We start from the raw sequence: 24957 nt of genomic DNA on the forward strand, positions 1-24957 counted from the left end.
GGTTGGATATGGTTCCCTAATTAAAGGCGTCTACAGAGTTCACTCACTACACGCCAAAACTAAGATGATAATTGCGTTAACTAAACTTAACTAACTAAACTAGTATGTGCGATTGGTTTCGTTTCAACTTCCAAAAGTCTTGAGTTGAACCAAATCATAGTGAAAAGTAACTTCAGTGATCGATGTGACCTCCGGCGTGCCGTATGAAATTGTGATCATTATCTAATAAGAATGGTTACCCTTTTCCTTAATTGCTTATAAGGAAATTGATCTCAAAACCAAATCGCTCACTAGAGAGATTAGTTTGGTTTAGTTGTGGTCTACTAGTTTGAGGTCCTAAACCGAATTAGTGATTTTATATAATAGTTTTATTGGTCGAATGGTAACATCATTAGAAAGAAGAAACTATTTAACCCAAGAAAAAAGGAACAGGCAAAGGTGGCCTAGTAAACAACCAGAAGAAAGAACGCAGTTTGCAATGGTTAATGGAGCCATGGCACACATCCCTGGTTAATATGAAACTCTCAAGCAACCTGAGTTGATTTTATTATAGATTGAGGTCCCAGTTGTAATGGACAACTACAGAAAAGAAAATGGCATTTTAGCTAAAATGGTTTCTGAGGTTTGCATAACACATCACTTTGGTCCCTGAGATTGAAAATCAATAGAAATGGTCACTAAGATTATTCACCATCCATTATTTTGGTCATTTCGTTAAAAACTCCATTAAGTGTCCCGGAGCTATTGGCCGGAAGTTTGGGCAATTTTCAAAGCTTCGTAACTCAATCATTTCTTAACCAAATTCGACCCACAATGTATCAAAGTGAAGATAGGAAATTGTAGAACAAGATTATACCTATTTGGATGCCCAAGGGTTGCCGGAGATGGCTGGAAAATAGCCTTAAAGGTGATTGGTCAGTGGGAAAACTGGAAAACTCATTGGAAACTGGGTAAACTTTAAACATTCATAACTTCTTCAATACTCAACAAAATCGAGTAATTCAAAAGCAAAAATCATACTTCTTGACGCGACGAAGAGAATCATACCTTTCTCAATAGCTAATTCGCCGTGATTTGGCCGGAACGGCTCAAAATTGGCCAACTCAAGACCAAGACAGCCACTTTGAAGCCGTTTTCTAGTCTATTAACTTTAGTGTACAACTAAATGAAGTATCGTTGCTATTGGCTTTGGCAATATAAAAGCGTGCCCATTAGTACCAAAGGCCACCTTTTCTCCTTCATGTCTGAAGATCACTTTTTGTGAAGAAGAGCACTCTTGTTTTGCCCTCCTGTCTTTACGAGGTCATTTTTTTTGGTACAAACGATATTATTACACTAAATTGTAAATTATAGGACAAAAAGGTTTAAACCCAAGACACATTGAGTTGAAGCGAAACAACATAGCCACCATGACAATTCACCCCACTTGTAAGCATCTTTTAGATCAAAGAAATACAAATATTTTCCAATTATACGTACCACGCCCTTTTTTGATTTGGTGATCACTTTTTGTGAAGAGCACACTTGTTTTGCCCTCTTGGCTTTATGAGGTTTTTTTTTGTTAATACAAGCGATAGTACAACACTAAATTACAAATTATAGGATGGAAAGGTTTAACCCAAGACACATGTTGAAGAGAAATAACATAGCCACCATCACCTTTTAGATCAAAGAAATACAAATATTTCCAACTATACGTACCGTGCCCTTTTTTGGATTTGGTGATTGCTTTTTGTGAAAAGCACTCTTGTTTTGCCCTCTTAGCTTTATGAGGTTTCTTTTTAGTACAAACGATATTGCTACACTAAATTGCAATTTATAGGATGGAAATGTTTAAGCCCAAGACACATTAAGTTGAAGAGAAACAACATAACCACCATGAAAATTCACCCCACCTGTAAGCATCTTTTAGATCAAAGAAATACAAATATTTCCAATTATACGTACCATGCCTTTTTTTTTATTTGGCGATCAGATCATGATATCCCTATAACTATGCTTTTGGGTAGGGTTAGGATCGGTAGGTTTAGTATTCCATACTCTTTTGTAAGATCATAAAAGCAGAAACGAAATTGTTACTCTGCTACTACTATGATATTGTGGTACTTTCACCTAATATGACCATTTATATAGTATAATTAATAGTGTAATGACAAATTTGTGGGCATTGGGTCATCGCTTTCTCACATGCCTATATAAATCTGGCATATGGCATAGGTAATTGGCTTGAGTCACGTGATTGACCTAAAGAACAAGTGTGTTGTGAGAGAAAATTTAAATGGGTAAGAGAAAAAATGCACTTGGAAGAAGACTCTAACAGCCTCTTATTCAAAACTTTCCAAATACATTGTCTCTCATCTTTGCTTTTATGAATATTGGTCTCTCGACGTGCGTGAGCGCAAGTCAAGAGACTTTTGTTTATTTGATTTTACCCTAATTTAGTATCGAATTTTTGCTTGACTTGAAATTTCATTTTCATTTCATTTTTATCCCTTAAATATGAAGCAGTTGTGTGTTTAAATTTCTTTAATAGGATAATTTTTGGTTATTTAACAGTAAAGCCTGATCAGATATGCATTATTGGAATGAAGTTCAGTGCAATATTGGCATATTTTTTGCAAAAAGAAGTCCAAATAACATAATTTCATTCCCAACAGCGATCCATCTTCATTTTTTCTTTTTCGTTTCACAAATAAAAATTTTGAAAGTGTAAATTCTGCAATTGTGGCCTCAATGGGCTTTCTTATAATTTGGATATGCTATTTTAATGTTTTGATTGGTTTGGATTGCGTTGGTGAAAGGAAGTAGTGAGTACAGAGAAGAAGAAGAATAAAAACAGTATAGATATGCATATTATTCTAGAAAAGTCTATTACATAAGTGGAAAAGAAAAACCATCATAAATCACACTACGCGATCCCCACTTCTCTACATAGTCCCCACAAATTTGAACTCCAACTTTTGATCAACACGACCAAATCAAAACTAGTTCAATGCCTACCTAAGCTTTCTTTGTAAAGGGAGGGTTGGAATCATTTCCATGAGGGTAGTATGTGTCAACCTCGAGTGCCACTTTTGCTGCAGTGGTTTAGTGCAGGAATACATATGTATGTGAAAGATGGCAAACCTAACCTAACTTCACCCACTACCAATTGGCGAAAAGCATGAACCCACTATATCACAACTTTGGTAGGTGCCAAATTCCTAGACGCAGTTCATTATTAAGGCAAAGAACATGTGCTTGCTTGCTGTCTAATCACATACCCATGATTTAAATAGATGGAGAATAAGGGTCATTCAAGTGATGCAAATTCCCATCACAAAAAGGGTCATTCAAAAAGTGCAACTTCCCATCACAAAAATAAGTAATGATTCAAAAAGTGGTTTTCTACTTTGAAAGAAAGTTAACTTCATATGGAATGCATGTTTGTTCCACTTTCATGTACAGATATTGGTGTAATGAGTGGAGCGTCACTCTTCATTAAAGAAAACCTCAAAATCAGCGACGTGCAAGTCGAAATTCTTAACGGTACTTTGAACCTCTACTCCCTCATTGGCTCCGCCTTGGCTGGTCGAACCTCCGACTGGATTGGACGCCGGTACACCATAGTACTTGCCGGAACAATTTTCTTCATTGGAGCTATCCTCATGGGCCTTGCTCCCAATTATGCCTTCCTCATGTTCGGCCGATTCGTTGCCGGAGTTGGAGTTGGCTACGCTCTTATGATAGCTCCTGTCTACACCGCCGAGATCTCTCCAGCCTCATTTCGTGGCTTCCTCACATCTTTTCCTGAGGTTTGTCACGTTACCATGTTATGTTATCATATAATAAAGTCTAAGAAGCTTTTGTCAAAAAATCAGCGGAAACAATATATATAGTACCTTTCGTTTTAATAAAATTACATTCCAATCGTTAAAAGGTTTATTATCCAACGTTATATATAATAATTGTGAACTTATTGAATGATTTATTACACTACCAACATTGTTTGTTACTCATAAATGCCTTGTCACAGTATAGATGTAAGTTATTATTAGTAAACGTCATGAAATTATTCGTTATCGTTATTCATTTTTGGGCTCTTTGCCTTCACTTTTAATTGTGTTGCAACATGAAATTAACATTACACGTCTGAATTAGAAGAAATGTGAGATTAAACTATAATCATCAAGGTTAACACTCCAATGTTATATAATAATGTTCAGGTTATAGTAATAAAAAAAATAATGACAGCATAGAAATATCACTCTTTGTATTAATTTGTGTAATATATTACAATATAGAGGGTTACATAAATCCCTATTTGTATAGGAATTTTACACTAAGCACAATTAGAAATTATATTCCTATAATACATACAATAATTATAGAGTTGATTCCGGATTAATTTCTCTTAATTTAACACATGGTTGTTACTGATTTTTAGAAAACTAGATTTAGACCCTTAAATAAGATGAAGTTTGGAAAAATGTTTTGTACAAGATTAAAAATTAATTTTAGTCCCTAGACTATTTAATGCCAAGATATGCATTCAATGTCTCTTTGATTATGAAAAATATTGTAAATTTTACCACTCATTTGAAATTCAAATAAATTAAAGCTCGTTTGGATGTGCTTTTAAAATAACTGAAAATGCTTTTGGTAAAAATATTTTTGGAAGCAATCCTTAGTAAAAATGTTAGTAAATTATTGAAAATCACTTAAAATGCTTCCTGGAAGAAGCACATAACTGGTGCTTCTTGGAGAAAGCACTTAAAGTGCTTCTGGAACCCAAAAACATTTTATTTAAAAGCATTTTCAGTCATTTTAAAAGGACATCCAATCAAGGCCCTTAGTTTTTTTTTTTTTTTTGGTCAAATAATAGATTGTGTTAGATTAGCTACTGACAAGATTTGAACCTATGCCGTCATACAAAAACTCAACACATTTCCACCATTATGGTAAAGGGCCACTTGCAAACCTTAGTTTTTATTTGTTGACCTTTTCCATCACCAATTTATGGAAAATATCTTATATAAGAAAACATTTTGGTCGAGACTTTTCGGTCCACTTATATTTTTGCATATTTTCTTATGTGCCACTAAGTCATTACAATATATTTAGGTACAAACATTTTAGTACACTAGTTCAGTATAATATGTTTAGGTACGGACATTTCAGTACCCTAGTTTAGTATAATATATTTAGATACGAACATCTCGGTACACTAGTAATTAGTATAGTATGTTTAAGTACGGATTTTTCAGTACATTTATGTTTTTGCTTATTTTCTTATGTGCCACCAATTCATTATAATATATTTAAGTACCAACATTTCGGTACACTAGTTTAGTAAAATATATTATAATACGAACGTTTAGGTACACTAATTACACGGAGGTAAACATTAAGACATTAAATAAGATATCTATTAAATATTCAAACAAAAATATAATACGAATTTGAATTAAGTACACATTAAAGAACTAAAATCAATATGTAATCTAACACTAGGTTTTTATTAAGGATAATGTTAGGGAGACCAAAATTTAAACAAAATTTTCAAACTAAATGATGTTTCACCAATATGAAATAAGCACGTTAATCAACTCTTAAATAATAATCCATATCATTTGGTTTACAAAATTTGATTCCAAAATTTGGTCTCCATAGCATACCCTTTTATTAAAGTTTAATCTTAAAGAATTAAGGTTCAAAACCCCTTTGGTTTTTAAGTTGTGAACATCATACTACTGTTAAAAGGTAAAATTTATGTTTGCTGTGAGGTTGGACAGATAAAAAGGTTCAGACATAAAACATATCATTCGATTTTTTTCTTCGAAGATTTACTTCATATTATGGATTTGATTTGTTTTAAAAATATGAAGGTGTTTGATATTGGCATATTACTGGGGTACGTATCCAACTATGCCTTCTCCAAGCTCCCCATTCACTTGAACTGGAGGGTCATGCTCGGCGTCGGCGCGTTTCCATCTGTTGTTCTTGCCATCGGTGTCTTAGCCATGCCCGAGTCGCCTCGTTGGCTCGTCATGCAAGGGCGACTTGGAGACGCCAAGCGAGTTCTACAAAAGACATCAGAATCCATAGAAGAGTGTCAGCTCAGACTAGATGACATCAAAGAAGCCGCAGGAATCCCCAAACAGTCTAACGACGACATTGTTCAGGTTTCTAAACGCAGCCATGGTGAAGGCGTGTGGAAAGAATTGCTCGTTCATCCCACACCAGCCGTTCGCCATATTTTAATCGCGGCTCTTGGTATCCACTTCTTTGAACAATCGTCAGGTATAGATTCTGTCGTTTTGTACAGCCCCAGGATCTTCGAAAAGGCAGGAATCACCTCCTACGATCAGAAGCTACTCGCAACGGTGGCTGTTGGAGTTGTCAAGACCATTTGCATCTTAGTCGCCACGGTTTTCCTTGATAAATTTGGACGGCGTCCTTTGCTTTTGACTAGCGTGGCTGGAATGGTATTTTCACTTACCTGTCTCGGTGCAGGCCTTACAATCGTCAATCAACACGACGGAAAGATCACGTGGCCCATCGTGTTGTGCATCACCATGGTATTACTTAACGTTGCGTTTTTCTCCATCGGACTGGGGCCGATCACATGGGTCTACAGCTCCGAGATCTTCCCGTTGCAGCTGCGCGCGCAAGGGTGTAGTATGGGAGTGGCCGTAAATAGGGTGACGAGCGGGGTCATCTCCATGACCTTTATTTCATTGTATAAGGCCATCACGATTGGGGGAGCCTTCTTTCTTTATGCGGGAATTGCTGCGGTTGGTTGGGTCTTCTTTTATACGTTGTACCCAGAAACACAGGGCCGAACTCTTGAAGATATGGAAGTCTTGTTTGGTAAATACCATAAGTGGAGAGAAGCCAATGCCATGCTTAAGAAGACTAAGCAAGTTGATGGTGAAGACAACAAGGGTCAAATCCACTAGGTATAAAAGGGCAAATGCTCAATAATCAGTGTTTGATGCACTTGATGATGGTTTCCTGATTCGAATATCTTTCTTTCGAAACCTCTTTGCATATTTCAGTTTTATGTGTGTAATTGTTGCGAACATCTTCTTATCTTCTTTTTCAAGTTGGAATAACTTGTGCGGAAGGAAGAAATTAAGTTTGTTAGATATGTTTATACAAGTTTGATCTTCAGTTTGACACCTTACCATTGAAAATACCTTACGAACGCAAGGTTAAACAACCAATAATATGATACACGCATATGCATTATACACATATGCATAAATTTTGACTTGTTTATTTCTAACAAACATTTCTTCAGGACAAGATTAATATTTGCACATTTTCACTTTTAATATACAGCTGTAAAACAGTGAGACTACAATAGAATTGGTCTTTTGTCAAATATGATGTACTCTAGTAGTCATGAATAATTTAAGCAAGACAAGCCAAAAATGCTCTTCAAGGCATGCCTTGCACACCTTAATTGGTATCAAATACGGTGTTTATGAGTGTCGTAATACTGCGAAAACAATAATGGCACATGTGTGCCGTAATTTATATTTGGTATAGCGTTTGTTGAATGTCGTAACACAGTGAAGGCAATTATGACATACATAGTACATCGTAAAAGTAGACTATTAATTACAGCTAATTTTGCATGCTGTATTTTATTTTTATTTTAGGAAAAATTAGTATCTATTGTAGCCTATTTTATCTGACAAAGGGAATAGGGCCGGCAGCAAGGGTAGAGAAATTGACAGAGAAGTGTTTGTAGAATTGTAGGGGAATATGTGTGTTATCCCTCCTACATAGTAGTAAAAGGAGAGAAGAAATTCCTTTATCCCCAAGGAATACAAGTTGTAATAGGAAATGATAACTAAAATCAAATCTAATTTAGGATTTACACAATCACACTTAAACTAGGAAAGTTTACAACACTCCCCTTTCAGTGTGTAAATATTCAAGGTAGATTTGGCATCATGAAGAAGTTGAGGAAGTCGACTCGTCGACACTGATTCTAAGGAACAACGCTTATTCTCAATAAGATAGGAACTTGCATAAGTAAATGAGTCTCACTAAAAAAACCCTAAGGCTATGGCAAAAACCCGATGAGGGACAAAATCCATAGTCTAAGGAAAAATGTGTGACAAATGCAAAGTCAAAAGAACCTCTTTGGGACATCATCAGGGATATGACCAGCCCAAGATGGGTGCCTCGTTGCAACCTAGTTAGGTAGCAAAAACCCAGTGGGAAAAAGAGTACATTAAGATCAAGCAAGTATCTTCAGGATACTCCCCCTGAGTTTGACATAATTCCAAAGAGAAATAGCAATGGTTCAACTCAGAAAGTTTACGCATACCAATTCCATGAACAAGCTTCTAAAATGTCATCTTTGGCAGTGATTTGGTGAAGAGGTCGGCCAGATTGTCTTGTGAACGGATTTTGCATGACTTCAATCTTCTGATGCTTTTGTTGTTGATGTGAAAAGAAGAACTTCGGCGCAATGTGCTTGGTGTTGTCTCCTTTAATATAACCTTTCTTGAGTTGTTCGATGCATGCTACGTTGTCTTCAAAGATCGTTGTCGGGACATCAACGGTGGGATGAAGATCGCAAAAGCTTCGAATATGGCCCACTACTGCTCACAACCAAAAGCATTCCCGAGTTGCTTCATGTAAGGCAAGAATTTTAGCATGGTTAGACGAAGTGGCAACTAAGCTCTTTTTAGTTGACCGCCAAGAGATTGCGGTGGCTCCAACGGTAAAGACATAATCCATTTGAGAACGCGCCTTGTGTGGATCAGATAAGTATCATGCGTCGGCATAACCAACAAGGCAAGAATCAACTCGACAAGCAGGGGGTGCAGCATCACTCGAAGATCCATGGGGATAGAACAAGCCCAAATCTATAGTACCCTTAAGGTAATGGAAGATGTCTTTCACGCCAGTCCAGTGTCTGCGTTTTGGTGCATTACTGTATCTTGCCAAAAGATTAACATCGAATGAGATGTCGGGTCTAATGCATTGAGCTAAGTACAATAAAGTGCCTATCGCACTTAGATAAGGAACTTCAAGCTTCAAAATCTCTTCATCATCCTTATTTGGATGGAAGGGATCTTGTTTTACATTTAGTGATCGAAAGACCATATGAGTACTCGAAGGCTTCGTTGTATCCTCATTAAAGCAATGCAACACCTTCTGGGTGTAGTTCGATTGATGTACTAGGATTCCATCCGAACAATGCTCTATTTCGAGATCGAGACAATAGCAAGTCTTACCTAGATCTTTCATCTCAAACTCTGACTTCAGGTTCGTGGTAGTTCTTGCGAGCTCTTCAGGAGTTCCGATAAGGTTCATGTCATCGACATATACTGTAATAATTGCAAATCCAGAATGTGACTTCTTAATGAACACACAAGGGCATAGTTCGTTGTTCACATATCCCTGACTAGTCAAATACTCACTTAAACAGTTATACCACATTCTTCCGGTTTGCTTCAAATCGTAGAGTGAACTCCTTAGCTGAATTGAGAGCATGTTCCGAGCTTTGAAAATATTTGAACCAGTCAATGCAAGTCCTTCAGGAACTTTCATATAAATTTCAGTATCAAGATCCCCATAGAGATACGCAATTACTATGTCCATCAGCTGCATACTCAGTTTTTTGGAAACTACAAAACCAATAAGGAAGCGAAAAGTAATCACATCCATAACGAGTGAATAAGTTTTGTCATAGTCAATCCTAGGGCGTTGTGAGAAGTCTTGTGCAACAAGATGAGCTTTGTAATGCACAATTTTGTTCTTCTCATTATGCTTCCGAACGAAAGCCCACTTGTAGCCAACTGGCTTCACATGTAGAGGAGTAGGAGCTACAAGTCCAAACACCTTACATTTCGCAAGCGAATCAAGTTCGAGTTAGATTGCTTGTTTCTAGTTTGACCAATCAGTTCTATGTCGACATTCATCAATGAAACGTGATTCAATGTCATCGCTCAACATGATCTCAGTACCTACTGCATATGCTAATGCATCGTCGACAATCATATCATTTCTATGCCACACATCATCTAAGCTAGCATAATAAACCGAAATCTCTTGATTCTCGGGAGGAGGATTCGTCTTTTCAAGGATGCTTCCATGATCTAGAATTTCCTTATAAGTTGGATAGAATGAGTAAGCGATAGTTGGATTCACGGTAGGCTCTTTGAGACCTTGTGCCATGGATTTCCTCTTCCGAGGGTGTGAATCCTTTGAACCAAGAGGTTTTCCACACTTTTGTGTGGGGGCAAATGATTGGCTAGACGCTAATGTACGTGGATCACCAAGATTGGTGTCCTGGGCCTCCAGAAGGGAAGTTCATCGTACATTTGGTACATCCATCTTTGCAGACGTATTCGCAGCTGGAATATGTGATCTTCTCATGCGCGCTAGATCAGTGAAAGCATTTGGCATGCTCTGAGCTATGCTTTAGAGATCTAATATGCGATGTACTTCAATTTCAGACTGAGCGGTGTGGGGATATAAATGAGACAAAGTGGGGGTCGTCCATAATAATTCACATTGTTCTTCAGGAACATTGACGTTCTTATCTCTCCCTAATGACAAGAAGATTGTCTCATAGAAGTGACAATCTGTGAAACTAGTGGTAAACAGATTGCCTATCAAAGGTTCTTAACAAATAATCGAAGGAGAATTATATCCGACATAGATTCTCATCCTTAGCTGAGGCCCCATTTTTGTACGTAAAGGAGAATCATATCCGGCACATATACCGCACAGCCAAAAACGCTCAGATGCGATATGTCGGTTTCATATTTGGTAACCAATTGAAGGGCACTAAATAGTTGTGTCGCAATAGGCCTCAGGTAGACCAACTTTGCTACATGCAATATTGTATGGCCCCAAGCAGCGATCGTGAGCATGGTACGTATGACCAAAGTTCAAGTAATCAATTGTAAGTGCTTAATGAAAGCCTCTACTAGGCCATTTTGGGTGTGAACATGGGGTACAGGATGTTTAACTTCAACCCCAACCGACATGCAATAGTCATCAAAAGTTTTAGATGTGAATTCTCCAATATTGTCCAATCGAATAGATTTGATCAGATAATCAAGGTGGTGAGCCCTGAGCTTGATAACTTGAGCCAACAATTTAAAGAATGCACCGTTCCTTGAGGACAACAAGCACACATGTGGCCAACATGTGGAAGCGTCAACCAAAACCATAAAGTATCTAAACAATCCGCAAGAAGGGTGAATCAGGCTACAAATGTCCCCCTAAATCCGTTGTAGAAAAATGAGAAGATTTGAACGAATCTTGTCATAATAAGGCTTAGTAATAAGCTTTCCCATAAAACATGTTCAACATGCGATTTCTTGGATCGAACCTAAATTTCAGGTTAGTTGATGTCGTGTGATGATTTGAGGATACGGCGCATTGCTATTCATCCAGAATGTCCCAAATGATCATGCCAAAGTATAATTTTGTGCGTGGTCCTAGTAGTAGGGCCGGCCACATAGTGGCATTCTATAGGGCGTATGGTCGTAGTATATAGACCACTCAAGATATGCTTCATCTTCTCTAGAATATGCTTCTGGCCATATTCGTAGGAAGTTATGCATAGAAATTCAACTCCATTTTCTACGTGTGTTTTAGCATGGTAATTGTTATCTCTAATGTCTTTAAAACTTAACAGCGTTCTTCCGGAACATGGAGAATATAGTTCCTCCGAAATGATCAAGATTGTACCATTAGACAACATTATACGTGCCTTACTGTATCCTTCTATCAGGATGGATGGGCCTGAGAGGGTTGTCAAAGGTGTATTCTTAGGTATGAAGTTAGTGAAATAGATGTGTTCACGCAAAACTGTGTGCATGGTTGCACTATTTCCAGACAACTAACTTCCCCACTAATCATACCTAGAATGAAAAATTAATTTGAATCGGTCACATGCATAAAAGTTCTAAAAATAAATATCAATTCAAAATAATTTCATTTATTCAATGATGGTAATTAATTAAAACTTAATATCCAAAAACAAATCACCAACAAATTGATGTGGTAAAAACTAACACACAAATTAAACCCTATAAATTATGCAATCGTAGTATGAGTAAGTAGGGATCGTTCTATTCCGGGAATTAGAATGGATGCTAAACAACACAAATTAAACTTATAAAACTGAAAATTAAGTTAAACTAACAACAAAACAAGACTGGAGGGATTTTGGACGAATTTAATTAAAACAAAGTAAAGTGTAGCAAGTAAATTAAGTTATGAATGAAATATGGATGAAATGATAGCTAAAGGATTCTTCTCCACACATGAATCATATACCATGACTGACAATGCCCCAAATTAATTATGAACAGCACTAATTTACTCCCAGATTTTCCTAAGTTCATTGAATTGGACTCAGCAACGCAACCAAATTATTCTTCTCAAGTTCCATAACTATGAAAAGCATGATAGAGATACATCTTGAAAATCACTAAGTTCTGTGAAAATTATAAGCATTGACAAAGCATTCGCAACTATGAAAAGCATGATACTTCTGCCAAGAATTTACTTAACTCAATCATGACTAGTGACTTTTACTACTTACAAATATAAGTTCATAACGATTAGGTGAAATTCCCTTATATTCTAGCATCAAATCCCTACATGCAAACTAAGTATGCATTCTTAATAAACATACAAGAATAAGTTCTCTATAAAGTAGATAAGTAAATCGCATTCATGTTTTATGAAACATTAACTGGATGTAATCAATTTATATAAAGCATATGATGATGGCTTCGAATTCATCTCTAACTAAAAAGAAACCTAGTTACACATGTTCATCATAACTAAAAAACAATCTAAAATAAACATTGAAACTTAAAACAAAGATAGAAAGAACTCTGAAAATTCCAGCAACTTCAATGGATGAATGGTAGGCACGGCACACCCTAAAACGTGCAAGAATTTCACATATATAGGGAGGGAACGGCTAAATTGAAGGAGGAAGGGGATTAGGTGTTTTGAGTTATTTTAGGACTCTAAGAATCTGGTAGAGAGTGTTGGAATGTAATTAGGATTTCTTCTTGCAGCTGGAGATAAGATAAGATAAGGTTGGATAAGATAAGATAAGATACGATAAGATAAGATATGATAAGATAATGTTCCTTTCCAACTAGGATTCCTCTTTCTTGTGTAATTCCTTGGCTTCCAAGCCTCAACTTTAATTTCTCCAGAGTTTAGCACATGTCTAACACCATTTAAACACCAAAAACGTCCAGCCCATATGCTATCCACACATGTTATCCAATCCAAGTTCAAAACTACTCCAAATTGCTCCATTTGGTTATTTGTTGTCATCTTTACCAACTAGACTTACAATAATACGAAAATATCTTAAATTACCAAAATAAATGAAAATTAACTAAGTAAATTCAAAGAAATAAGATAACAAAGTCGCAAAATATGCTCTTATCACAAATAATCCAAACATAAAAAAAAATTGTTAAAAAATCAACCAAAAAAACAAATGGGGGTTCGGCCACTAGGTGGAATTTGGCCCCATTGTGCAATTTTAACTAACTAAAATTGTTTATGACTAAGATTCTAATCTTGCATACAGGTGGTATCCTCTTGAAAGTAAGTAACCTCCATCTTTGTAGTCTTCGGTTCGTCCACTTGCACAAAGTTTGATTCAAACTTCTTACGATGAGAATGATATTCAACTACAACTTTTTGGGGAGCTCGGCAAACACGAGACCAATGGTCCTTTGATCCACAGCGATAATACATATCCGCATCCATGGTTTTAGGTGCTTTGCCCTTATTCTTGAAGTTCAGGGCCTTGGGAGCGAGGTTTGAGCGTTGATGGGCTTTGTTTCCTCCCTTGAATGGGCCTTGACTATGTTGACCTTCACAGGGTCGTTTCTGGCTGCCCCTACCAACCTCTTTTGGCGTTTTGAGCGTTGGTTTGTGCTATAATGTGTTTCAGGCACAACAGTCACCCTAGTAAGTTGAGCTTGATGATTCTTCATCAACAGCTAGTTCTGCTTTTCAGCGAGAAGTAAAACAAAGATCAAATCCAAGAACTTAGTGAACTTCTGAGCTCTATATTGCTGCTGCCGGACAATATTAGAAGCAGAGAAGGTCGAATAGGTCTTCTCCAAGAGATCCTCTTCGGTCAAAGTTTCATTACAAAACTTGAGAAATGATCGAATTCGACAAACTTCAGAATTATATTCATTCATAAACTTAAAGTCTTGGAAGCGCAAATGCTACAAGTTATGTCTTGCTTCAGGCAAGAATATGTCCTTTTGGTGATCAAAACGATCAGCCAAAACGACCTATAGTGCACGTAGATCCTCCTTAGCAAGGTATTCAGTTTGCAAGGCGTCATTGATATGTCTTTGAATGAAGATCATAGCAGTGGCTTTTTTAGCTTCGCCAACAAGATTATCCGTCTCTTCTTCAATGGCAGGACGCAAGTTCTTTGCAATGAGGTGAAGCTTTACATCTTAAGGTAGTTCCTTCCAGAGACCTCCAAAGCGGTGAAGTCGAGTTTGTTCAAATTCGACATGTTCCTATCACAAAATAGATGGACAAGATGTGGTGAGTGTAATGGAGAAAAATCAATCCATTGACATAGGAGTAGAACATACAGGTTCTAATATACATGTATTGGTTTAATTTTGCATGAAAAAAACTTCTTGTTTTCTTGGGTGATGTTTTTAAAGAAACAATGCATGTTTATAAGAAACCTCAGGTTTCAAAATAATTATGAACTTTAGGTTCATATGTTCCTGTAGGCAAACACAAATATATACACAAAATATGCAACAAAAATATGCAAACAGAACTTCGAGTCTATAGTTATAATTGAATTAAGTATTTGGACATCAGGCCACAATTTAAAGTGTGGGTGAAAAAAAAAATATAAAACCCAAATTGTCTAAAAGTATTAAACAACGAAGCTCGAGGCCCAAAAATATAGGCAAAAGCCCACGGGGGGTTGAGCAAATTTGGTTTGTGTGACCCTGGCCCAAAAATTAGGTTGGGGTTTCTCGGGTCCAGGCTTCGGGCCTATGGGGAGGAGAAGGAAAAAATAGGCCTCGTCAGGTGAGCCCCTAAAAAAATCCACATGGCCCGCTGCAGGCGGGCCCAACAATTTTGTGTTTTTTTTTTTTTCATGGGCTAATCAGACCCTAATATTAATAGTGGGTTGCAGTCCCAATATAGTAGACCGGTTGCATAAAAGGACCTGGGCCCAAAAAGGTGGCCTAAACGGGGGCCAGATCATGTGTGACGTGATATGGGGGAACACATATGCGCCTACAGAGCTGGGATCTGGTGCGGCACACAACACTGGGACACCATAGCCCCTTGGGCTGGTGTTGGGTCGAGCCAAGGATTGGGCCGCATCATGTGAGCCTTGTTCTTAAAAAAAAAAAAAAAAAAATCTACAGGCCGAGAAGGCCAGCCCAAAAATTTGGGGCTTAGGGTTTCAACCAAAAAACAAACACCCCAACTGGAGTTGGGTGCAATCAAGGTTCTAAAAAACGCTAGGCGCCAGTCGGGCGGCAAGCTAGCGCCTAGCGCCTAGGCGGTCTAGGCAGATTTAGGTAAATTTCTTATATATCTTGGAAGTAAGTGCATATTGACACTTACAAAAAATTATACTTATATGAAATTCATGAATACAATAATAAATAAAAAAATAAAATGCAAAACTAGTATCCAAAGTTCAAAATTTAAAAACACACATATATGCCATATTAGTTAAGATATTTTGAATGATTATATCTAATTTTCATAAAAATAAAAATAAAAATCCCATGTGTTGTGTGAAGAGGTGCATACATCCTCCCCAATTTCAAAAAGCATGTTAGGTGACCCTTACCCCCCATCCCTAGTCCTCATCCCTCACATCAGTCAAGAAACCCCCTTTGCATGCCTTGAAAATCGAAAATTTTAGTCATTTTATTTCTTTCCTTTTTCTTATCCGATTCGTCTTCTTTCCTTTCCATTTCTTCTTCTTTCTTTTTTTCTTTTTCTTTCTGTTTCCCTTCTGTACATTTTCCCTTTTTTTCTTGTTTCCTCTTCTTCTGAGTTCCTCTTCTTCGATGGAGTTCAGAGAGAGTGAGTCGCAACAGCTAAGAATGTGGTGGTGCACAAAGAGAGGGAGTCGAAGCGATGGAATTTCTTCTTAGGAAACCTCCACTCCGCCTACACCGCCGCCTAAACAGTCGCTTAGACCACCCAAGCCGCCTAAGAGTGCCTAGTTGAGCACCTAACAGCTCCCCGATTTTTCTTAACGATTTGGACCTAATCGCATCGGCACCCCCACACCCAGTTCTTAGGCACCGCCTAGGCCGTTTTTTAGAACACTGAGTGCAGTCACCGGGGACAAAGACCAGTACCGCCGCTACGAGCGGCCATATTTTGGGAAAATTTTCTCGATGCAAGGTCATAGGTTCGACAACGAGCAAGTTCTGGGGGATGGAAAGAGTACCTCAACATTGGGGAAAAAAACCTAAGAAATTCAAATTGGAATTTCACCCAAATTCGATGAAAGTTCTTCAGGAATTTCAATGCTATCAAATCAAAATTACGATACCATGTTGGATTTGGTCAAAAAATTGCACGGCAACGTCGTGGTCTCGCTTCAGGCAATGTGGATTTTCTGGGTTTGGACGCTATGGCATGTAACTGGATTTTCAATGGAGCTTGATGCTCTATGCTTGCTCAGGGTCACGAGTTCGAAGAACCCAGGCGGCGATTTTTTATTTTTTATTTTTTTTTCAATTATGAAATTCAATTATATGCATATTCAAATTAGTAATATTTTAATGCATGTACATATATTTAATGCAATTCATGGCAAATATCAAATTCACATAATTTAACAATTATGAATATAATGCATACACAATTTATGTAGAATCTAATATTTGAAAAACGTAAAGTTAGGTCATGGATTATGATGAATGTTCATGCTATCAGGGCTATAAAAATATCGAGATAAAAACCGTTGTTTTGAAAGAACCTGATTGCGTGATGATATGGATGAACTGGTATGATGCAGAAAAAACTTCAATGTCAGATTCCTAAGAGCAGCAGTAGGAGCATGATGATAACATGTTGTAACCTATTTTATCTGAAAAAGAGAATAGGGCTGGCAGCAAGGGTAGAGAAATTGAGAGAGATGTATTTGTAGAATTGTATGGGAATGTGTGTGTTATCCCTCCTACATAGTGCCTTTATTTATAGTAGTAAAAGGAGAAAAGAAATTCCTTCATCCCCAAGAAATACAAGTTGTAATAGGAAAGAATAACTAGAATCAAATCTAATCTAGGATTTATACAATCACACTTAAACTAGGAAAGTTTACAACAGTATCCAGTCCCTAATTACTAACGTTAATTGATTGAAACCTTATTATTTTTCAAATTTTAATCCAAGTCGCTAACATTAATGAAATAATAAATTTACATGTCAGTTACATACTTTTTTTTAAATAAAAATTAATAATTGATTTAGAATTTTAATACTCACACCTTTATTAAACTCCTAACTAATTTTCAATTCAAAACATTTTCAAAATTAAAAAATTAAAAAAATGGAATAAGTTTGTACCCATTAGCTTAAAAAAAAAAAATGTTTTCAATTTTTTAATCTTATATATACCCATTCATGTAATTTTTTCAAATTTTTAATCTTAAAATGTACTAATTCTTAAATATACCAATTTATTATGTAAAATGTACCCTTTTTTTTATATATATAAAATCTATTCAAATTTTTTTTTTCTAATCCATTTTTAAACTTATATGTGTACATTCTTTTTTCTTTGATTTGAGAATGTATCCATGTCAAGTTTAATTGAAGAAATTTACTAATGTTATTAAGCCTAATATCTTTCTTTCTTCTTTTTTTTTTTTTTTTTTTTTGTGATTTTGAAGAATGTACCTATGTTTTGGTTAATTTTGATGAATGTACCCATGTTACACACACACACACACAATAGTATATTTATATTTTAATATTGCTAATCCCACAAATTATGGTTTTTTATTTAAAATCTCATTAATATAAACAACTATACATTTCAATTTCTAATTTAAAAAATATAGTAACATACATAGAAATAAATTATGACATTAATTTCAGGGACTTTGATAAAAAACTGAAAACCAACAAGATTTCAGTCAAAGAATATTCATAGTTAAGGACCGCATCCAATGTCTCCACCTTATTAGTAATTATTTTCAAGTCCCTAATTACTAATGTTCATTGATTGAAACCTTTTTAGTTTTTAGATTTTGGGCCAAGTCTCTAACATTAATGAAATAATAAATTTACATGTCAGTTACATAATTTTTTAAAATAAAAATTAATAATTGATTAAGAATTTTAATACTCACACCTTTATTAAACTCCTAACTAATTTTCAATTCAAAACATTTCCAAAATAAATAATAAAAAAAATAGAATAAGTTTGTACCCATTAGCTTTTTTGAAAAAAAAAAATGTTTTCAATTTTTTAATCTTATATGTACCCATTCATGTAATTTTTTCAAATTTTTAATCTTAAAATGTACACATTCTTAATATACCAATTTGTTATATGTAAAATGTACCCTTTTTTCATATAAAATCTATTCAATTTTCTTTTCTAATCCATTTTTAAACTTATATGTAACATCCCACATCGCTCAATGGAGCAGATCATGTAAGCCTTATATGTATATTCTCATCTCTACCTAGCACGAGGCCTTTTGGGAGTTCACTGGCTTCGGGTTCCGTAGGAACTCCGAAGTTAAACGAGTTTGCGCGAGAGCAATTCCAAGATGGGTGACCCACTGGGAAGTTCTCATCTGAGTTCTCAGAAACAAAACCGTGAGGCATGGTCGAGGCCCAAAACGGACAATATCGTGCTACGATTGAGTCGAGTCCGGGATGTGGTGGGGGCCCTAGCCGAGATATGACAATTTGGTATCAGAGCCAATCCCTAGCCGGATGTGTGCCGACGAGGATGTTGGGCCCCTAAGGGGGTGGATTGTAACATCCCACATCATCCAGTGAAGCGGATCCTATAAGCCTTATATGTATATTCTCATCTCTACCAAGCACGAGATTTTTTGGGAGTTCACTGGCTTTAGGTTCCGTAGGAACTCCGAAGTTAAGCGAGTTCACACGAGAGCAATTCCAGGATGGGTGACCCGCTGGGAAGTTCTCGTGTGAGTTCCCAGAAACAAAACTGTGATGGCGTGGTCGAGGGCCAAAGCGGACAATATCGTGCTATGGTTGAGTCGAGCCCGGAATGTGGTGGGGGCCGGGGCCCGGGTCGGGATGTGACATTATATGTGTACATTCTTTTTTCTTTGATTTGAGAATGTATCTATATCAAGTTTAATCGAAGAAATTTACTAATGTTATTAAGCCTAATATCTTTTTCCTTTTCTTTTTTCTTTTTTTGTGATTTTGAAGAATGTACCTATGTTTTGGTACAATAGTTTATTGGTTAATTTTGATGAATGTACCCATGCTTATACACACACACACACACACACACAAAATAGTATATTTATATTTTAATATTTTTAATCCCACAAATTATGATTTTTTTATTTAAAATCTCATTAATATAAACAACTATAAATTTCAATTTCTAATTTAAAAAATATAGTAACATACATAGAAATAAATTATCACATTAATTTCAGGGACCTCAATCAAAAATTGAAAACCAACAAGATTTCAGTTAAAGAATATTCATAGTTAAGGACGGCATTCAATGTTTTCCTAATATAGAAATTGTCGATTACAATACAATTCGAAATTTTGACACAAACAAAAAATCTGAATTGTTTTGTTCCTGTTATAACTGATGCACATCCTAGGGTTGATAGAAGAATCTAATGATGACTACAAAGTTGCATCATACCAAAAAAAAAAAAACAAAAAAACAAAGTGATACCAAGCATATCTTCCATGTCAAACCAAGCCGCAATTGAACAGAGACCTGTCAAAGAAATTCGCCACAAACATCTCAAAAACATCCCATTCAAGAAATACAATGAAATTTGTACAAAATCCTTGCCAAGCCATTAGGAGATTTTCGTCTAATTCGTTATGTGCATTAACAACATTGTTGTTTTTAGTACCATTGACAGAACCTGGAAACTTCACATTAGCTGGTATAACCTGCAATCAAAATTCTAATAAAAACAAGTAAAGTCAAATTCGGATATACTTCAAAAATTGCTCAAACTCCTAAAACTGAAAGATACAACACACGGTCTAAAATCCACATTAATCATCCTAACATAAACAAAAATATACACGTAAACTATAGCAAAGGGACACAAATAATCCATGAATAATATCTACTGCAACATCAAGCAAATATAGCTCAAAACCCGAAAGACCCACATCAAATTGATTTATAGAGGTATTTGTCGGTTTCCTCCATAAATTTGTATAGAGATGCTAATTTACACCCTAAACTTTAATTTTGGCCGATTACCCCTTGAACTTTTATGATTAGCAAATTTTCCCCTTGAATTTTAATTTTAGCCGATTACCCCCCTAAAATTTTATAAATAACCAATTTCCTCCCTAGCATTAATTTTTCATCCATCCAACTTTCCATTCTTTTTGTCCCCATATAGTTGTCATATGTGTTGTCCGCGTGATCAAAAGGGATAAAATATTGATTAAAATTTTTAAATCTACCATCAAGGGAGAAATTGGCTATATATAAAGTTCACGCGGTAATCGGCTAAAATTAAAGTTCAAGGGAAAATTGGCTAATTATAAAAATTTTGGGGTAATCGGTTAAAATTAAAATTCAAAAGGTGAAATCGATAGCTCTATGCAAGTTTAGGAGTCAAATCGACAAATTTGCTTTGATTTATAAATACTCTTATTAAACTCCCAATCCACCTCACTGTCACTAAAACCCTCGTTATCAGGACCAGAAATAATCCATGAATGGACCTTAAAACAAAGCAAGTATGGCTGAAAAAACAAAAACCCACATCGAAATGATCTACCTTACTGTCACCAAACTCTGTTTCACCATTCTCTTGATTGACGATTCTCAGATATGTCTCTTGGCCAAGATCTATCAAGGTTTTGAGTACTAAGACTTCACGCTCTGGGGTTATTAAGCGAGACAAGCACGGCATCCATGCCCCAGGAAAACCTAAATAATCACAAAACAGAAACACTTAATGCAAGAGATAAAACAAGCATTTCAATTCCAGAATCATCCATATTACATGCATGCATGAACATACTGGAAGCATTCATTTCAGAAATCACATTCTGAAGCAAACCTCATCGAACATCTAAACATTTGCATTTAACTCGAATGTATAACCAAAATATCTGCTACATGGCCCATCATATAACTTTTTCCTAGGGTTCACATTTAGTTCCTTCTCTAGATTTTTAAGAATGGGCATAGCCTGCTGAAAAGCGAAGACAATAAAAAATAAAAATAAAAGCAAATGTTCTGAACTGATGATAAAACGACAAACATGTGCAGTGCTGTTACATCTCGTTCCTTAAAATAATGTATTTTATTCCCGAGACATGTGAGTTGACTATTTTACTCCCTGTATGTGTGTCTTAATTTCCAAGCCTTGACAAGAAGACTAGTTCCTTGTAATTATCTTGGGTTTTCCTAACTATATTCACGTACGTGAATATAAAGTCGAAAACGAAATTTGAATCGAAACTCGAGGGCTTAATGGTAATAATAAAATTGAGGAAGCGTAATTTTGTAATTTTACTTAAGTTCGTTGACCTCGAAGAAGGAACCACCACCCCCCACCTCAATTCCGACCAAAACCAACCCCACAAACTTGATTTTATTTCATGATCGGGTCTGTTCATTGTATTATTCTGGACTCGGTTATTGTTTTGGTAGAAAATAGGAAAGGAGATAAAATGACCATTGAAAATTATATTTAAGTTTGTAACCGTTGAATAATTTTGTCACATTACCTATCGTCGAAATATTTTTTCTGTGTAATTTTTGGCGTACACGATCTCATAGTGTATATGAATAATACTGGTGGTCGGATTGTCAAAAATAATTATACAGAGTCCAACAATGGTGGATATGTGAAATAAGGCCTGAACTTAAAAGACGGAGCTTCCATCTAGCAAACTTAAAATACGTGCCCGACAAATACCCTAAACCCTAATTTATGCTTGACAAATATCTAATAAATTGCCCGACTAACAGTCCGTCGTGTAAAATGTAGCCTAATGTTACTTAAGGGACAGAGGGTTGTGGCCTAAGACCATGAAAACTTAAAAATAAAAAATAAAAAAGATAATTGCATATAGTTTATTATAGCAATTGTACAATAATAAACTCTCAATCACTGTCGGTATACACATATGCTTCCTTCGTGTCCCTCTCAATGTCGCTTTCACTGCTTGAGTCATCGTTGTTGTCTTCTACCAAGGAATTCCGCTGAGTAGACAATATTTCACAAACAATGAGTTGTTATGGGATGTAGGGGTGCAAGTTGTTGATCTTCACCATGAGGCTTAGAGTTCAACCCCATCGATGGCATTTTTTTATAATATTTTTAATTATATGAGAGAATGAAGTCACTGGCTGCCGGATCATCCCACCGGCTGATCATTGTCACTGAAAAATCCTGTCGTCCGGTTGCTGCCGTAAAATCTCGCTGGCCGGTCGTCTAAAAAGAGAGTAGGATATGGCAATTACGTAAATTGCACTGTTTTCTTATTAAATAATTTGATTGATTCAATTAGTACGTGAACTAAAAACGTGGTATGAGGTATTTTTTTCTTAAATTGTTTTAAGTAATAATATGGCCCGTAATAATATAGATTAGAGGTGGAGTAGACGGGAAGGGAACTCATTCCTTCTAATCCATTTCAGAGAAGATGAATAGATAAGGTTACAAATATACAAATATACATATAGATAAGAGAACTCATTCCTTGTATTTAAGAAATTGAAATACAAATATACAACAGATTCATTTAGCAATAACACTTTTCAGGTTGTGTACATATGGATAGAGATCTACAGCAGCCACCAACAAAATGATAAGTGCGGCACCTACTTCAGAGACTCATTGCATGCTACATGTTTACAGAGAAAAACGGGACACAACATAATGATGATACAGGTGAGATAATGTATGCCCATCGGAGACGCATAACTTTCAACGACCAAGCCTTGTGTTTTCCCCACCTTTACTTAAGTACTAAGTTTCTTGCAAAGGCAACACGGTACAACCTAACTGCACAAGGATAAGGAAGCAGCAAACCCTAAAATTATATTCAAAATCACTTGGAAAAGATGGTCGATATTTTAGTCAGAAAAAATGCATCCAATGAATCCTATCATCTTCTCTCAGTACAGAGTAAGAAATCAAATCACCTTCATACCTATTGAGTTGAATCGTCAGAGAATCTACTATCAAAAGGAGTTGACGGATGAGAATGTGCTGCACCAGCAGTAGTTCCAGAGCCATGTTGAAGTTCTATAACAAGCCATCGAACTGCTTTACTCATCTGTTCCAACCGAACCGCACTAATGGGTGGCAGACCAGTTGCAGTTTGCCCAGTCTTCCCAGCCACCAAGCCAGTTGCCTCATCCACCAGGCACTCTGATCCAATCCTTTGCTTCACGGACTCCACAAACTCCTCCGCTTGATCACAAGTGACTCTGAAAAGTTCCCACTTCTGCTTAAAATTCTCAAGAGCAGCATCTGTGGCCGCTGTTTTCTGACCACCAGAAGTTTCCTTGGATTCGAGCACATTAGCTGCTGCAACAACGAACTCTTGGTGTGCACTATTTAGCGAATCTACAATGCTGTCCATTTTGAGGCTCGTACTTCCTAATGAATATAGTAAAAATGTTAGGAAACTACTGAGGAAGCTAATAATTTGCATAAATGCAGATAACTAAGAGATCTTATGTCCCTTCAAACCTGGGTTTACAAAGCATACATTCAAATAACAAAGTCCATTAGATGCAGAAACTAAATTCAAAAGGGAAACTTTTTACGATATGATGGTAACATACAAAGACTGATCAGCATTCATTAAAGGGACAAGAAAGCAGACGAGTAGGTTTGGAATCGGCTTTAAAGGATAGCGGGAAAGGCACAAATCTCAAAAAATTAAACAGAAAAGATAACAAATAAAAGGAAGATAGTCAACACTGCTTCCTTTTGTGATGTTTGACACACAACAATGTGTTACATGTCTTCCAGTCTTATCGTCAAAACGTAAGACATGCCACACTATTCAGACAACCCAAGGAGGACTCAATAAGGAAAAGATTAAGTTAGTAGCAGCTTTCTTTTATGCCTCCAAATCTATTAAATACCTCCAATTTTATGCTCCAAGCTATCAAGCATGGCTAGTACACCATTAACTACATGAAATGAATACATGCTATTGCGCATACAGATCTATGATTGAATAGCAAGAAGAGAGTAATTAGGTCACAGAATCAAAGTCCTACCAATAATAAGAATAACAAGAGCATCTTTGAAAAAATAAAGGAACAACAGAAGCCAAAGTTTAAACTAATCATAACTATTTTAGATACAGATCAACGATTCATCCTCGTGTACATATACTTTGATATATGACATACTGACATGTCAACCAGTTTGTCCAAATATACAAAGGCAACTATTTTACATACAGATCAACGATTCATCCTCGTGTACATATACTTTGATATATGACATACCGACATGTCAACCAGTTTGTCCAAATATACAAACGCATCAGCAGAAAACAAAGGTTTTGTACACTACAAGCAAGGTGAATACAGCAACAAGGCATCTCTTTTCCAAACTCTGGATATAAGGGTCAAAAAACTATTTTATAAACACAGCAATTTCCACGCAAATACACTACAGCTCAATACTTCTGACTTCCTTATTTATCCTCCTCTTAGAGGCTCCCTGTTTCCTCCAA

General features: G+C 36.2%; 2 protein-coding genes across 3 annotated transcripts; one reads left to right on the top strand and one right to left on the bottom strand.

Moving 5' to 3' along the window:
- The first annotated feature begins 3458 nt into the window (after positions 1-3458).
- On the top strand, positions 3459-7027 carry LOC137724992 (polyol transporter 5-like). Its single transcript, XM_068463613.1, has 2 exons — positions 3459-3794; positions 5868-7027. Exons 1-2 carry the CDS (start codon positions 3459-3461, stop codon positions 6939-6941), a joined length of 1410 nt encoding a protein of 469 aa, XP_068319714.1. The 3' UTR covers positions 6942-7027.
- A 15913-nt stretch (positions 7028-22940) lies between these two features.
- On the bottom strand, positions 22941-24049 carry LOC137726127 (mediator of RNA polymerase II transcription subunit 32-like). Of its 2 annotated transcripts, none has more exons than XM_068465001.1 (2): positions 23410-24045; positions 22941-23261 (listed from the first exon to the last, which is right to left on the bottom strand). In XM_068465001.1, the coding sequence occupies exon 1, from the start codon at positions 23914-23916 to the stop codon at positions 23410-23412; it is 507 nt and encodes a 168-aa protein (XP_068321102.1). In that variant the 5' UTR covers positions 23917-24045; the 3' UTR covers positions 22941-23261. The 2 variants fall into 2 exon arrangements, with proteins under 2 accessions (XP_068321102.1, XP_068321103.1); XM_068465002.1 differs by having other exon boundaries at positions 23107-23261; positions 23402-24049.
- Positions 24050-24957: the final 908 nt, after the last annotated feature.

The sequence above is a fragment of the Pyrus communis genome, chromosome 2, assembly GCF_963583255.1.
Source record: "Pyrus communis chromosome 2, drPyrComm1.1, whole genome shotgun sequence".
NCBI lineage: Eukaryota > Viridiplantae > Streptophyta > Magnoliopsida > Rosales > Rosaceae > Pyrus > Pyrus communis.